This window comes from Schistocerca nitens, chromosome 8 (genome assembly GCF_023898315.1).
Source record: "Schistocerca nitens isolate TAMUIC-IGC-003100 chromosome 8, iqSchNite1.1, whole genome shotgun sequence".
Classification (NCBI taxonomy): domain Eukaryota; kingdom Metazoa; phylum Arthropoda; class Insecta; order Orthoptera; family Acrididae; genus Schistocerca; species Schistocerca nitens.
In genome coordinates, this window is record NC_064621.1 from 52,454,666 (window position 1) to 52,469,805 (window position 15,140).

At 47.0% G+C, this 15,140-nt stretch overlaps 1 protein-coding gene across 1 annotated transcript in view; it reads right to left on the reverse strand.

Moving 5' to 3' along the window:
- The window catches only part of LOC126199069 (4-hydroxybenzoate polyprenyltransferase, mitochondrial), a 136,762-nt gene that overhangs the window by 106,347 nt on the left and 15,275 nt on the right, over positions 1 to 15,140 (reverse strand). The window contains exon 2 of the mRNA XM_049935782.1: positions 8,215 to 8,381. Within this exon, the coding sequence (XP_049791739.1) occupies positions 8,215 to 8,381 (167 nt within the window). The remainder of the gene's footprint in view (positions 1 to 8,214; positions 8,382 to 15,140) is intronic.

Here is a 15,140-nt window from a genome sequence, read left to right on the forward strand (position 1 = left end):
CCCGCTATACGCCCTCGCTCAAAGTCCGTCAACTGCACATACGGTTCACGTCCACGCTGTCGCAGCATGCTACCAGTGTTAAAGACTGCGATGGAGCTCCGTATGCCACGGCAAACTGGCTGACACTGACGGCGGTGGTGCACAAATGCTGCGCAGCTAGCGCCATTCGACGGCCAACACCGCGGTTCCTGGTGTGTCCGCTGTGCCGTGCGTGTGATCATTGCTTGTACAGCCCTCTCGCAATGTCCGGAGCAAGTATGGTGGGTCTGACACACCGGTGTCAATGTGTTCTTTTTTCTATTTCCAGGAGTGTATATTATCATACTCTATTCCATATACCCTATCATATTCTAGCTTTAATATGATTCTAGGTTTTGCTATTTTAAACTTAGTACTGTATCATCCTTTGTCTCATTGTGTAACTGCATCTGCTATGCAGTACTAACACCTGTTGTCTGTTCTGTAGCCTATCATAATACGTTTGTATCTGAAACCAAGTTAATTGCTTGATGTTTTTATGGCCACCCGATTCTGTCGTGAGAGTTCTAGAGTCATTCAAAGAAAGTCTACAGTCAGTAGCATGTAAATACCAATATCATGCTATTCTGGTTGGAGGTGGCTAACCTACTGAGTATAGACTGAGATGTATATGGATTCATTACAGGGAGTACAGACAGGCAGTTGGGCAAAGTAATTTGGAACAAACAAGCCAGACCTTATCAACAACTCATATACAAACAGGGATTAGCAGTCATGATGTCATTGCAGCAACTATAGTTACAAAAGTTAATAAAGCAGTTACGAAGGGTAGGAGATTGTTTCTGCTAGAAAGAGCAGATCATCAGTTGTTAGCATCTCACTTAGATAGTGAACTGACATTACTTAGTTCGGACATACAGAAATTAAGGGCACAATTTAAGCAGATTGGAAACTTTTGTGTCGAGAGTTATGTGCCTAGTAAGTGGATTAAGGACAGGAAAGATCCACTATGGTTTAATAAGGAGATTCAGAAAACAATGAGAAAGCAGAGGCTTTTTTTTTTTTTGTGGGGTTTAAGGGCGCTCAACTACTGAGGTCATTAGCGTCCAGTCACTGTTGTTAGAGCACAGGGAATCTAGTAAAAGTCAAGGGGAGGGGGGGGGACACCAGAAAGACCTAACAAAGATGTAGGTAAAATAAGTAAAAAGGTTAGATGTCTTTGGACAAGCCAGTCAAAGTTATAAAACGCAGAACACGAACAGCTGCTCGAGCGTCATCAGCTAAAATATCCGGTAAAGTAGATGGCAGGGACACGACAACACGAGATTGACTAAAGCAGGGACACGACAATAAAATATGGCGCACTGTTAATGCCTGACCACAAGGGTACTGCAGGGCTGGTCACCGGAGAGCAGATAGCGGTGGCTAAACCGGCAATGCCCAATCCGCAACCTGGTCAGAAGGATCTCCTCTAGCCGAGATGGTCGGGAGGAGGTTGTCCAAGCAGTTGGGAGCGGTTTTACTGCCCGGAGCTTGTTTCCTTGGAGGGATGACCAAGCATCCCACCACAACGACACAAGCCTCTTACAAACATCCCCACGAACGTCAGATGACGGGACACAATGGGAGGCTGGCCGAGGCAGGAGGACTGCAGCCTTGGCTGCAGCATCCGCAGCCTCATTCCCAGGCACTCCTACATGTCCGGGAACCCACAGAAAGCTGACAGGAGAACCATTATCAGCGAAAGAATGGAGGGACTGCTGTATCCGTTGAGCCAAGGGATGGACCGGATAGGGAGCTCCAAGGCTCTGAAGAGCACTGAGTGAGTCAGAGCAGAGTACATACGATGAATGGCGGTGGCGGCGGGCATACTGAACGGCCTGATGGAGAGCAAAAAGCTCGGCCGTAAAGCTGGAACATTGGTCGAGGAGCTGGTATTTAAAGGTGGCGGCCCCGACGACAAAGGCACAGCTGACACCATCGTCAATTTTGGAGCCAGCGGTGTAAATAAAGGTGTGACCGGCAAGTCGAGCACGAAGTTCGACAAACCGTGAGCAATACACTGCAGCTGGAGTACCCTCCTTCGGGAGTGAGCTGAGGTCGAGATAAATATGAACCGGAGCCTGGAGCCAAGGTGGTGTCGGGCTCTCACCCTCTCTGAAGGTGGTAGGGAGGGCAAAATCCAATTGTCGAAGCAGGCGACGGAAGCGGACTCCGGGGGGCAGCAGGGCAGACACGTACAACCCGTACTGACGGTCGAGAGAATCGGCGAAGAAGGACTCGTAAGAGGGGTGGTCGGGCATAGACAACAGCCGGCAGGCATACCGACACAGCAGTACGTCGCGCCAGTAGGTCAATGGTAATTCGGCAGCTTCAGCATAAAGACTCTCGACGGGACGAGTGTAGAAGGCTCCGGTCGCAAGACGTAACCCCCGATGGTGGATGGAGTTGAGACGGTGTAAGAGGGATGGCCGAGCAGACGAAGCTCCCATAATCCAGCTTCAATCGGACTATGGACCGATACAAGCGAAGCAGGACAGTGCGATCCGCTCCCCAAGATGAACCACTAAGAACTCTGAGGACATTAAGGGAACGTGTACAACGGGCTGCCAAATAAGAGACATGCGGAGACCAACACAGTTTCCTGTCCAACGTGATCCCTAGAAACTTAGTTGTTTCCACGAACGGGAGAACAACGGGACCGAGATGTAAGGATGGCGGAAGGAACGCTTTATATCGCCAAAAGTTGATACAAACCGTCTTCTCTTCAGAGAACCGGAAGCCATTTGCCACGCTCCATGAGTATAGGCTGTCTAGACAACGCTGAAGGCAGCGCTCCAGGAGGCATGTTCTCTGGGTACTGCAGTAGATCGCGAAGTCATCGACAAAGAGAGAGCCGGAGACATCAGGTGGAATGCAATCCATAATTGGATTGATCGCGATGGCAAAAAGGGCTACGCTCAAGACAGAGCCCTGAGGCACTCCGTTCTCCTGGAGGAAGACGTCGGACAATACGGAACCCACACGTACCCTAAACTGTCGATCCGTTAAAAAGGAATCAATAAAAAGGGGCAGGCGACCGCGTAGGCCCCACCTGTGCATAGTGCGGAGGATACCTCCTCTCCAACAGGTATCATAAGCCTTCTCCAAATCGAAGAACACGGCTACCGTTTGGCGCCTTCGCAAAAAGTTGTTCAAGATGAATGTCGACAAGGTCACAAGGTGGTCAACAGCGGAGCGGCGGCGACGAAAACCGCATTGGACATTGGCAAGTAGCCGTCGAGATTCCAGAATCCAAACTAACCGAGCATTAACCATGCGCTCCATCACCTTACAGACACAGCTTGTAAGAGAAATGGGGCGGTAACTAGAAGGAAGGTGTCTATCCTTCCCGGGTTTGGGTATAGGAACAACGACGGCGTCACGCCAACGCATGGGGACCTGACCTTCGGTCCAGACGTGATTGTAGGTACGAAGAAGGAAGCTTTTGCCTGCCGGAGAAAGGTGTGCCGGCATCTGAACGTGAATGGCATCTGGCCCCGGAGCAGAGGACCGGGACAGTGCAAGCGCACGTTCGAGTTCCCGCATAGTAAAGGGGGCATTATAAGTTTCCAGATTCAGCGAGTGGAAGGAAGGTCGCCGAGCCTCTTCTGCCTCTTTCCTGGGAAGGAAGGCAGGGTGGTAATGAGCAGAGCTGGAAACCTCCGCGAAAAACCGGCCAAAGGCGTTGGACACAGCCACAGGATCAACGAGGACCTCATTACCTGAGGTCAGGCCAGGTACCGAGGAGTGGGCCTTAATGCCTGACAGCCGGCGCAGGCCACCCCATACGACAGAAGCGGGAGTAAAACTGTTAAAGGAGCTGGTGAAAGAGGCCCAACAAGCTTTTCTGCTGTCTTTGATGACTCTACGGCATTGCGCTCAGAGTCGTTTGTATCCAATACAATTCGCCAACGTAGGATGGCGGCGAAAGGTGCGTAAAGCACGTCGTCGATAGCGTCTCTACAAGCCTCGTTCCACCAGGGGACGGAAATGCGACGTGAAGAAGAGGTAGTACGAGGAATGGAACGTTCGGCAGCATTGATGATAACAGCCGTGAGGTATTCGACCTGACTGTCACAACTGAGAAAATCGTGGTCCGGAAAGGTCGCCAGGGAGGAGTAAAGTCCCCAGTCAGCTTTCGGTATGTTCCAGCTCGATGGACGTGGGGATGGGGTGTGGTGCAGGAGACGAACGACACAGGGGAAGTGGTCGCTCGAATAGGTGTCAGAAAGGACATACCACTCGAACCGACGGGCAAGAGGAAGCAGAGGCTGCTGCACTCATGGTTCAAAAGAGAAGGTGCAAATGATGACAAGTAAAGGTTAGCACAGATTCGTGCATCTGTGGAAAGATCTATGCATGAAGCATACAAGAACTACCAGTGTCATACCTTAGCAAAAGATCTGGCTGAGAACCTGAGAAAATTCTGGTCCTACTAAAAGTCTTCAAGTGGGTCTAAGGCTTTGATCCAGTAACTTTTTGACCAGTCTGGTGTGGTAGTGGATGATAGTAAAACGAAAACTGAAGTTTCAAATGTCACATTCATTACATGTCCTGCCTGACAGTCATATCGTTTAAATATTTAGGCCTAATGTTGCAAAGCAATATTAAACAGAATGAGCATATGAGGATTGTGGTAAAAAAGGCGAATGGTCAACTTCATTTTATTGGGAGAATTCTAGGAAATTGTGGATCATCTGTAAAGGAGACCGCATACAGGACACTATTGCAACCTATTCTTAAGCACTGCTTGAGTGTTTGCAATCTGTACCAGGTTGGATAAGGGGACGACAGAGTAGTTCAGGTCGAAAAAAACCTGATTTTCAGTTTTAATCATATTTCGATAGATTATGGTTTATTTACATACTCTGAAAAGGATTTTGCTGAAAAAAAATTTTTTTCGAGCATTTAAAGAGCATTTTCCTACCACGTGTGTTTATGTGCCACACCCACTTTTCTGTCACCCATTTTTCTGCATATATTTTAGATCTTTATATCCCCTACATTGCACGTTACGAATTTTTTTACTCCCGAGTGTGTTGGCTATCCTTGGAATGCAAAGGTCGGTATTCTTTTGTTTCTGCTGTTTGTAAACAACACGCTTTCAAACACGCGGTTAGTTTTGTTGAAGTGTGATTGCGAGTAGTTGTTATACTTATGTTTACAGTGCTTGTCTACGTGTGTTTTGTAGTGTTTATTGAAGATGATGAAACGTAAAGGCATTTTCAAGTAACAACAATTTGGAGGAAACAAGTTTAGAAAGCTTTCTGTACAAGAGGTTATGTCGCCTGGCAACGATGTTTCTAATAGTAATTCTTCAACAAGTACATCATAAATGAAGCTCTCACCATTTCAAGAGAGTTACAACAAATTTACTGTAAGTGACAAGGGGTGCAATAATATTATTATAAATTTGAGAATATTATCAGATGTAATTTCTAAATTTGTACAATGTAGACAGTGTGGTGAGTCACAGAGTGTTAAAATTTGTGAGAGTGACAGTGGGAGAAAAGGCCTAGCAAATGCTTTGGATTTAATTTGCACTAAATGCTCAGCTGTGATTTCATTTATGAGTTCTTCAAAACCAGATGAAAGTGGCTCTTATGAAACAATACTAGATCAGTTTATGCCTTACGATCCATTGGCAAGACTATGGCTGCAGGGAGAACATTTTGTTCAGTGATGAACTTATGTCAACCACCAAATAAATTTGAAAAACTGACTGTATGTGAGGTCAGTGAGGAAAGCATGAAACTGGCTGCTAGGGAAGCAGTGGAAGAAAATTATTGATGTTCGGATTTTGCAGTTACACTTGATGGAAGTTGGCAGAAAAGAGGACATACTTGAACTCTGAATGGAGTAGTGACTGCCATGAGTGTAGACACCGGTAAAGTGTTAGATGTGGAGATAATGTCTAAATATTGCAAATGTTGTAAAGTCAATGAACATAAAGAACACAACTGTGTGGCTAATTTTAGAGGAACAAGTGGTAGTATGGAAGTTCATGGAGTACAAGAAATATTTCATCGCTCCGTAGAAACAAGAGGCATACAGTACACCCAATATTTGGGTGATGGTGACAGTAAGGCATACAACAATGTGGTGAACTCTAAGCCATATGGAGATGCCATTATTAGCAAAATAGAACGTGTAGGCAATGTTCAAAAATGTTTGGGAACAAGGCTGAGAAAAATAACTATTGATATGAGAGGAAAAAAATTAGAAGATGGAAAATTGTTGACCAGACAGGGTCGGTTTACTAAAACTGAAATAGAAAACTTGCAGGTATACTATGGGTAGGCAATTAGGAGAAATAAAGAAAATATGGAGGCAATGCAGAGAGATGTTTGGGCCATATTCTTCCATATGTCCTCTACTGATGAGCCATGCCACCGATTGTGTCCATCAGGATAAAATTAGTGGTGCAAATACAATTGGGCTCATCAACTGGAGAATCTTATTCTCACCAGCATTCTCTTCCTGCTACTGTTATTACAGCAATTAAACCTATTTTCAGAGATTTGGCTCATCCTGACCTTCTAAGGAAATGTCTGCATGGGCAGACACAGAACCCAAATGAAAGTTTCAACAGCATAACCTGGAACCGCCTTCCTAAAACTGTATTTGTAGACATGCATGCAATGAAACTAGGAGTTCATGATGCTGTAATTACATTTAACTGTGGCAATACCGGAAAGTGTTGGGTACCGAAAAAGCTGGGAATTAATCCTGGTGATAATATGATCACTGGGCTGCAACATTGCGATAAAATGAGGATAGCCGATGCAGACAGGTCTGCATCTAATATGGCCAAAACAGCAAGACAAACATCCAGGAAGGTGAAAAAGAAGCTGGAAGACCTGCTAGAAGCCAAAGAAGGGCCATGTAAGTAACAAAGTTCAAAAGTTTTTTCTTTAAAATCAATTTCCTGCAAACTAAAATTTTCAGTACGTATGCTCTTACAGGAGAGCTTCTGTAAAGTTTAGAAGGTAGGAGATGAGGTACTGGTGGAAGTAAAGCTGTGAGGACGGGGCGTGAGTCGTGGTTGGGTGGCTCAGTTGGTAGTGCACATGCCTGCAAAAGGCAAAGGTCCCGGGCTCGAGTCTCAGTTTTAATCTGACCGGAAGTTTCCAAACTCTCTTAGTTGATGTATCTAAGGGATCTGAAGGCAAGATCCATCACAGCACTTGAATCTTCTGAACTTTGTACTTCATAAGTTGCCTTACTATCACTTGGAACCGACTTATGTAGTCAGTTATAGGAAGAGCTACTATTTAAAGTTGAATCTGCAATCAGTATTTATAGCATATACATATAACCATTCCATTGTATCTGCTGTCTGACTCTTACACACTCAACAAAACCATTTTCCTATATCTTTATATTTATTCACAGTGCTTCATTTATAAAAATGAGGTTCCAGCACGGTGACGCTCTGGAGTGGGGAGGGGTGTTTTTAGGTTTATACTTCTTAAAACATTATTTTAATGCTTTCTGTGCATTTTAAAAGTGCAAGTACAGCATCTGTACTGATAAAAAATAAAGTTTTATTGCACTACATCTAAAAACCTATGGTTCTGTTCTGATTTTTTTTAAGGGGGGTGGGAGGGGGTCAGAGCAGAGGTTCCGGTACGGTGTACCAGGGTGTACCATCACAAATTGAGTAGTGTTAGTCAGAAAATTCTCACTTTAGAGTTACTATAAGATCATACAGCACTGATGTGACTGTCTGAACTTTCCCAGCATATTAATCCACCATATTATTCTCAGGTATACTTTTATCTTACTAAAATATTTCAGGTGTCAATACGGCCACCTTCTTCAGGTGAGAGCGCTGTTCACTAGATCAGTTATGGCAAGATTTAGTAAACAGCACTCAGCCTGAAGATGGCTGAGGTGTTGTGTCAAGACAACTGTTTCCTCCAGCTACAGACATGAGAAGATGATAATAATGATAATAATAATAACACCACAGTGTTCATATTTTGTTTTGAAATGTTACTTATGTTTTCATGCTTGCCTTCTCCAAAACTACAAATACCCTGGCAGATATGCTTTCAAGAACAATTCGGAAACAATCCTTAAGTAATTAAATTTGTTCCAAATGAAACCAATTGAACAATATACTTTATGAAAAAGTTAAAGAGCTCACATTTTACCAAAAAATATTAATACAAAACAAAATACACTTACTTTTGAATCTATATCACGATCCCACATGTCATTAACAGTACAGCCTGCACCACGCATCAAAATGGCACCAATGCCAAACAGTCCCAGCAGGAGTGGATCAGGCCAGGAACCAGGAGAGGCTGCCATAGCTATACTCCAAGCACATGGCCAATACAACAGCCATGATCCTAATATGAAAAGAAGAAAAAGGTCGAATTAACATACTATCACATCACTACTCGTACTGTGGTTGATGAACAGATCAAATTTGCATCTTTCATAAACCACACAGTATTATTTTTAACTCAGCAGAGTCTGTACGTACACATATTCATAGTGTCCTTAGCCATGGGAAACTGATGTTTTGTTTTGTTTTTGGGTGCAAAACCAACTAGGGTTGTCCGCACCCATGTCAAAATTATAGAACATGAAGACACACAAAAGTTAAAAAATGACTACAGGGATGTGGTGAAAGGTCTATAAAATACACCATAGAAAAACAGAGGTCCAGAACTAAAAATTAAATGGCCTTTGCCATATTGCTATGATAGATAAAAAGTAAAACGCAATCACAGCCCGCACGTCGTTGGCTAAAACGGCTAATAAATCAGACGGCAAACCCAAGCGGGAACGTAAATGGTTAAAAAATGGGCATTCTGTCAGGAAATGGTGGACAGTTAAAACCTGGGTGCAATGTGAACAGAGTGATGGGGGAGTGCCACTCAACAAATGGCAGTGGCTAAAAAGGCAGTGCTCAGTAAGCAACCTAGTTAAAATTACCTCTTCACGGCAGGAGGGCTGAGAGGAGGTTGTCCAAGCCACTGGAAGGGGCTTAATAATCTGAAGCTTATTCCCCATGAAGGGAGGACCAACGACAATGCCAAAGTGACACCACCACCTGACAGACGGCAACACAGGGATCATTGGAGGGAATACAGGAACTAGAGGGCTGAGAGGCAAGAACTGCCGGCATGGCAGCAGCGTCAGCAGCCTCGTTTCCTTGCAGATCAACATGACCAGGAACCCACATAAACATCACAGTGGTTCCATCAGGCGTGAGCATGTAACAGTTTTCCTGGACCAATTGCCCTAACAGATGGGCGGTGTACAGCAAAAAGAGACTTTGAAGGCTGCTGAAAGAGTCTGAGCAGAGGACACAATTGAAAAGCCTGTGTTGCCAGATGTATTCTGTGGCCTGATACAGGCCGAAGAGCTCTGCTGTGAATACTGAGCAGTGTGTCAGAAGCTGATACTGAAAAACATGTGTGCACACCCGACACCACAGTCAGTCCAAAAAATTGGAGAAACTAAAAGCAGAAGGAAAGCTTAAAAATGCACTACAGAAAAGGGGTTGGTTGTCCCCAAAAAGAGCTTCAAATGACTGACGTCATCTCACTGGCACTAATAAACTCGAGAACGCGATTGACCGAGCGCGTGTCATATGCTAAAATGGACGATGTATCAGGCGACAGCTGTAGACGGGCGTGTAACGGAGTAAAATAGGGGCACTTAATTAAAAGGTGTCTTACCGTCCACAGCTGAGAGCAGAGGGGACAGAGTGGGGGAGGACCGTCGCTTAAAAGATGTCGATGGCTAAAAAGGCAGTGCCCTATCCAGAGTCTAGTTAAAATTACCTCCTCCCGACGACGCGTTTGGGAGGAAGAGGTCCAAGCACAAGGAAGAGCTTTCACGTCCCACAATTTATTATGGGGAAGTGTCGGCCAATGTGCGTGCCATAAAAGAACAACACGACGACATAAAACGCTCCGTAGATCGGCGAAGGGAATCGATTGAATAGCTGGCCGAAGAAGAGAGACTGCAGCCTTGGCTGCTATATCGGCTGCCTCATTTCCACAGATACCAACGTGTCCCAGGAGCCAGAGGAATGCCACAGAGATGCCCCCCAGGTGTAGCAAGCGCAGACAGTCCTGAATCCGGTGGACCAGAGGGTGGACAGGGTAGACAGCTTGGAGACTGAGGAGAGAGCTGAGAGAATCTGAACAGATAACATACCGTATCCGCCGATGGCGGCGGATGTAGTGGACAGCCCGGAGAACAGCGTAAAGCTCCGCAGTATAAACCGAACACTGGTCGGGAAGCCGAAATTGATTTGGGGTGTCGCCAACAATATAGGCACTCCCTACACCAAACGATGTTTTTGAGCCATCAGTGTAAATAAATGTGGCTTCCTTCATTTGTGCACATAGAGCAGAAAATGCCCGACGATAAACAAGTGAAGGGGTACCATCCTTGGGAAACTGACAAAGGTCACGGAGCAGGCAGATCCGGGGATGGAGCCAAGGCGGTGCTGTACCCCAAGTTGTCAAGAAGGTTTTAGGAAAGCGGAAGGAAAGAGAATGCAGCAGTTGACGGAAGCGGACTCCCGGTGGTAGTAGGGAGGAGGGGCGGCCTGCATACCCTACATCAAAGGACGCGTCGAAAAAAATGTCATGGGCTGGATTAGCAGGCATGGAAGACAGATGACTAGCATAACGACTCAGAAGGACTGCTCGCCGATTGGACAGCGGAGGTTCAGCAGTCTCAGCATAAAGGCTTTCCACAGGGCTGGTGTAAAAAGCTCCAGACACTAAACGTAATCCACAGTGGTGGACAGAGTCGAGACGCCGAAGAATAGACGGCCGAGCAGAGGAGTAGACTATGCTTCCATAGTCCAATTTCGAGTGCACTAAGGCGCAATAGAGGCGGAGAAGGACCACTCAGTCCACTTCCCAGGAGGTACCATTCAGGACACGGAGGGTGTTGAGGGATCGCAGACAGCGAGCCGAAAGATAGGAAACGTGGGAGGACCAGCACAGTTTCCTGTCAAACGTAAGACCCAAGAATTTAGCGACGTCCGAAAACGGAAGGTTGACAGGTCCTAGATGTAAGGAGGGTGGAAGAAACTCCTTACGTTGCCAAAAATTAACACAAACGGTCTTTCTGGGAGAAAAACGGAAGCCGGTTTCGATGCTCCAAGAGTGGAGGCGATCGAGACATCCTTGAAGACGTCGTTCAAGAAGGCTGGTCCGTTGAGAGCTGTAGTAGATCGCAAAATTGTCCACAAAGAGGGAGCCCGAGACATCAGGAAGGAGACAATCCATAATTGGATTTATGGCAATGGCAAACAGTACAACACTCAGCACGGAGCCCTGGGGTACCCCGTTTTCTTGGGAGAAAGTACGGGAGAGAGTAGCGTTCACCCGCATTCTAAATGTGCGCTCTGCCATAAATTCGCGAAGAAAAAGGGGCAGCTGACCTCGAAAGCCCCAAGAGAACAGTGCGCGGAGGATGCCTATCCTCCAACAGGTATCGTATGCTCTCTCCAGATCAAAAAATATTGCTACTGTTTGGCGTTTCCGGAGAAAATTGTTCATGAGAGAGTAACAAGATGGTCAACTGCAGAACGAAGCTTTCGGAATCCGCATTGGGCAGGTGTTAAAAGACTGCGGGACTCCAGCCACCAAGCTAAACGGCAATTCACCATACGCTCCAAAACCTTACATACACTACTCGTGAGAGAAATGGGTGATAGCTAGAGGGGAGATGTTTGTCCTTTCCAGGTTTCGGAACAGGGACGACGATAGCTTCCCGCCATCATCTGGGAAAAGTACTGTCGGTCCAAATTCGATTATAAAGGCGAAGGAGGTAACTCAGACTATGTGTCGATAAATGCAGCAACATTTGGACGTGGATACCATCCGGTCCTGGGGTGGAGGAGCGAGAAGAAGAGAGTGCATGTTGGAGTTCCGCATGGAGAAAACAGTATTATAGCTTTCGCGATTTTGAGAGGAGAAAGCAAGAGGTCGCACTTCCGCTGCACGTTTCTTCGGGAGAAATGCTGGTGGGTAATTTGAAGAGCTCGAAATCTCAGCAAAATGTTGACCCAATGAGTCCACTAATGTATCATGCGTGACAGTGAGCCCAAAGACCGGGGAGAAACTAGGCGCAACTGAGAACCGTCGAAGCCGACTCCGAACTTCTGAGGAGAGAGTGAAGGTGTTACATGAGCTAATAAAGAATTTCCAGCTTGCCTTCTTGCTATTCGGATGACGCGACGGCATCGCGTTCGGAACTGCTTATAGGAGATACAGTTGGCCAAAGTAGGATGGTGGCGGAAAACGCAAAGAGCACGTCGCCGCTCACGTATTGCGTCACGGCACGCCTCGTTCCACCAAGGAACTGGGTGGCGTCGGGGCATATCGGAGGTGCGTGGTATTGAACGTTCCACAGCTGTAAGAATAACGTCAGTAATATGTGTGACCTCATCGTCGACGTTGGGAAAGTGACGGTCATCGAATGTCGCTAGAGACGAAAAAAGTGTCCAATCGGCTTGGGAAAACTTCCAGCACCGCGGGCGCATATATGGCAGTTGAGGCTGCAGTCTAAGGACACATGGAAAGTGGTCACTCGAGTGTGTATCATCAAGGGCGAACCATTCGAAGCGCCGAGCTAGTGGAGCAGTACCAACCGAAAGGTCCAAATGAGAGAAATTGGTCGTGGAGGCAGACAAAAATGTAGGGACCCCAGTGTTGAGGCAAACTAAATCTGCTTGGTGGAAGACGTCTAGCAATAGTGAGCCACGTGGACAAGGATGTGGAGATCCCCAAAGCGGGTGGTGGGCATTGACATCCCCAACCAGCAAATAGGGGGGTGGAAGCTGACCAAGAAGATGAAGGAGATCAGCTCGTGCCATTGGTGTGGACAATGGAATGTATACAGTACAAAGAGAAAAGGTATATGCAGAAAGGGTAAAACGGACAGCGACAGCGTGGAAGGAAGTGTTTAAGGGGATTGGGTGATAATGGAGAGTATCATGGAGAAGAATCATGAGTCCTCCATGGGCCGGAGTGCCTTCAACAGAGAGGAGGTCAAATCGGACGGACTGAAAATGGGGGAGAACAAAGCAGTCATGGGGACGCAGCTTTGTTTCCTGAAGACAGAAGATGACTGGCGAGTAGGATCGTAAGAGGATCGACAATTCATCCCGACTGGCTCAAATGCCGTGGATATTCCAGTGGATAATGGACATAGGGTGAACAGAAAATGGAGGAATGTGACCAAGGTTGCCGTCAACTCAACGACTGCTCAGAGCTTGCAACTGACAGCATGGAATGGCATTCAGCCGAAGGCAGAAGATCCTGATCCATAGGTTGTTCAGGAGCAGCTCCTGCCACCAGCGATCGGCCGGTTGATCGGCCGCCAGCAGTGCGCCTCGGCGACACAGAAGACGGCCGAAGGCGATTTCCGCCAGGTGGTGCTGTAGATGGGACACGCCTTGGCGGAGGAGGAGATGAACTGGGTTTCTTTGTAGCCTTCTTGGAAATACATACATAAAAAATCTTCACGAGTATGCTCTTTTTTCAAAGTCTTGGTGGTGTCTGACTTTTGGGCTCGAGATTGAGCACAACCCGATGAAGGGTGAGCCATAGGGTGGGCAGGCGAAAGTGGTGAGGTTGAACAGGCGGTCTTTGCACTGGCCGATCTGACGACCGTGGCACTAAAGTTGAGGTCGCAAGTCTGCGTGGCTGCCTCCTTTGTTGGCCGAGGAGAAGCAATGACAGTGTTGTATTTTCCTGTCTGAGGCACGGTGGGCTGTCGACTGGCGAATAATTTTCTAGCAGCAAGGGTCGACACCTTTTCCTTTACTCTGATTTCCTGGATGAGCTTTTCGTCTTTAAAAACGGGGCGATCTCGAGAGGAAGCAGCGTGGTCACCCATACAGTTGATGCATCGAGGGGATGGAGGTGGACAAGCACCCTCATGGGCATCCTTGCCACACGTAACACATTTGGCCGGATTGGAACAGGACTGGCTGGTGTGATTGAACCGCTGACACCGATAGCAACGCGTAGGATTAGGGACGTAAGGGCGAACGAAAATTATCTCATAGCCTGCTTTGATTTTCGATGGGAGTTGAACATTGTCAAATGTCAAGAAGACAGTAAGGGTTGGAATGATGTTCGTGTCAACCCTTTTCATGACTCTATGAACTGCCGTTACGCCCTGGTCAGACAGGTAGTGCTGAATTTCTTCGTCAGACAATCCATCAAGGGGGCGTGTATAAACGACTCCACGTGAGGAATTTAAAGTGCGGTGCGTTTCAACCCGGACAGGGAAAGTGTGGTGCAGTGAAGTATGCAGCAATTTTTGTGCCTGGAGGGCACTGACTGTTTCTAACAACAAGGTGCCATTCCGTAATCTGGAACAAGACTTTACAGGACCTGCAATTGCGTTGACACCTTTCTGAATAATGAAAGGGTTGACCGTGGAGAAGTCGTGACCTTCGTCAGACCGAGAAACAACAAGGAACTGTGGCAACGATGGAAGAACTGTCTGTGGCTGAGACTCTGTGAACTTGCGCTTGTGAGCAAACATAGTGGAAGGTGAGGAAACCATTGCGGAAGAATCCCCCATGATTACCGGCGTCTCCGACGGCGCGCTCCTCCCTTGTGGGGGCCCTTTCTGAGGGCACTCCCGCCTTAGGTGATTGTTCACACCTCAGGTCACACCTCCCGACAAACGGACAGAGGGACCAATCGGCACTTCCTTCAGACACGCACAGGGAGGAAGTAAGAGAAAGTTGAAAAACAAAGAAAGGGAAAGGAAAGAAGAGGGGTCTCAAACGCCGCAGTGGAGAAAAGGGTAAAGAGAAGAGGTAAGGAAAAGAGAAGGATAAAGGAAGGACAAAGGAAGGATGAAGACATACAAGCAGAGAAGGCGAAGAATGTGTTACATTTACGAGCGTCTGTCTCTGGACATAGGCACAAACCATACTCCCAGAGGGGGAGAAAGGGAAGGAAAGAGCCAGTGGTGAGGGGAGGGGGAGGGAGGGGGGCGACGATGGGGGATAGGGAAAGATGCGGAAAAGGAAGGTATGCAGCCCGGAAAGGAAGGAAGGCCACATTAGCTCGGGGTCCCGTGCTCGCTATGCACGTATGCACAAAAGA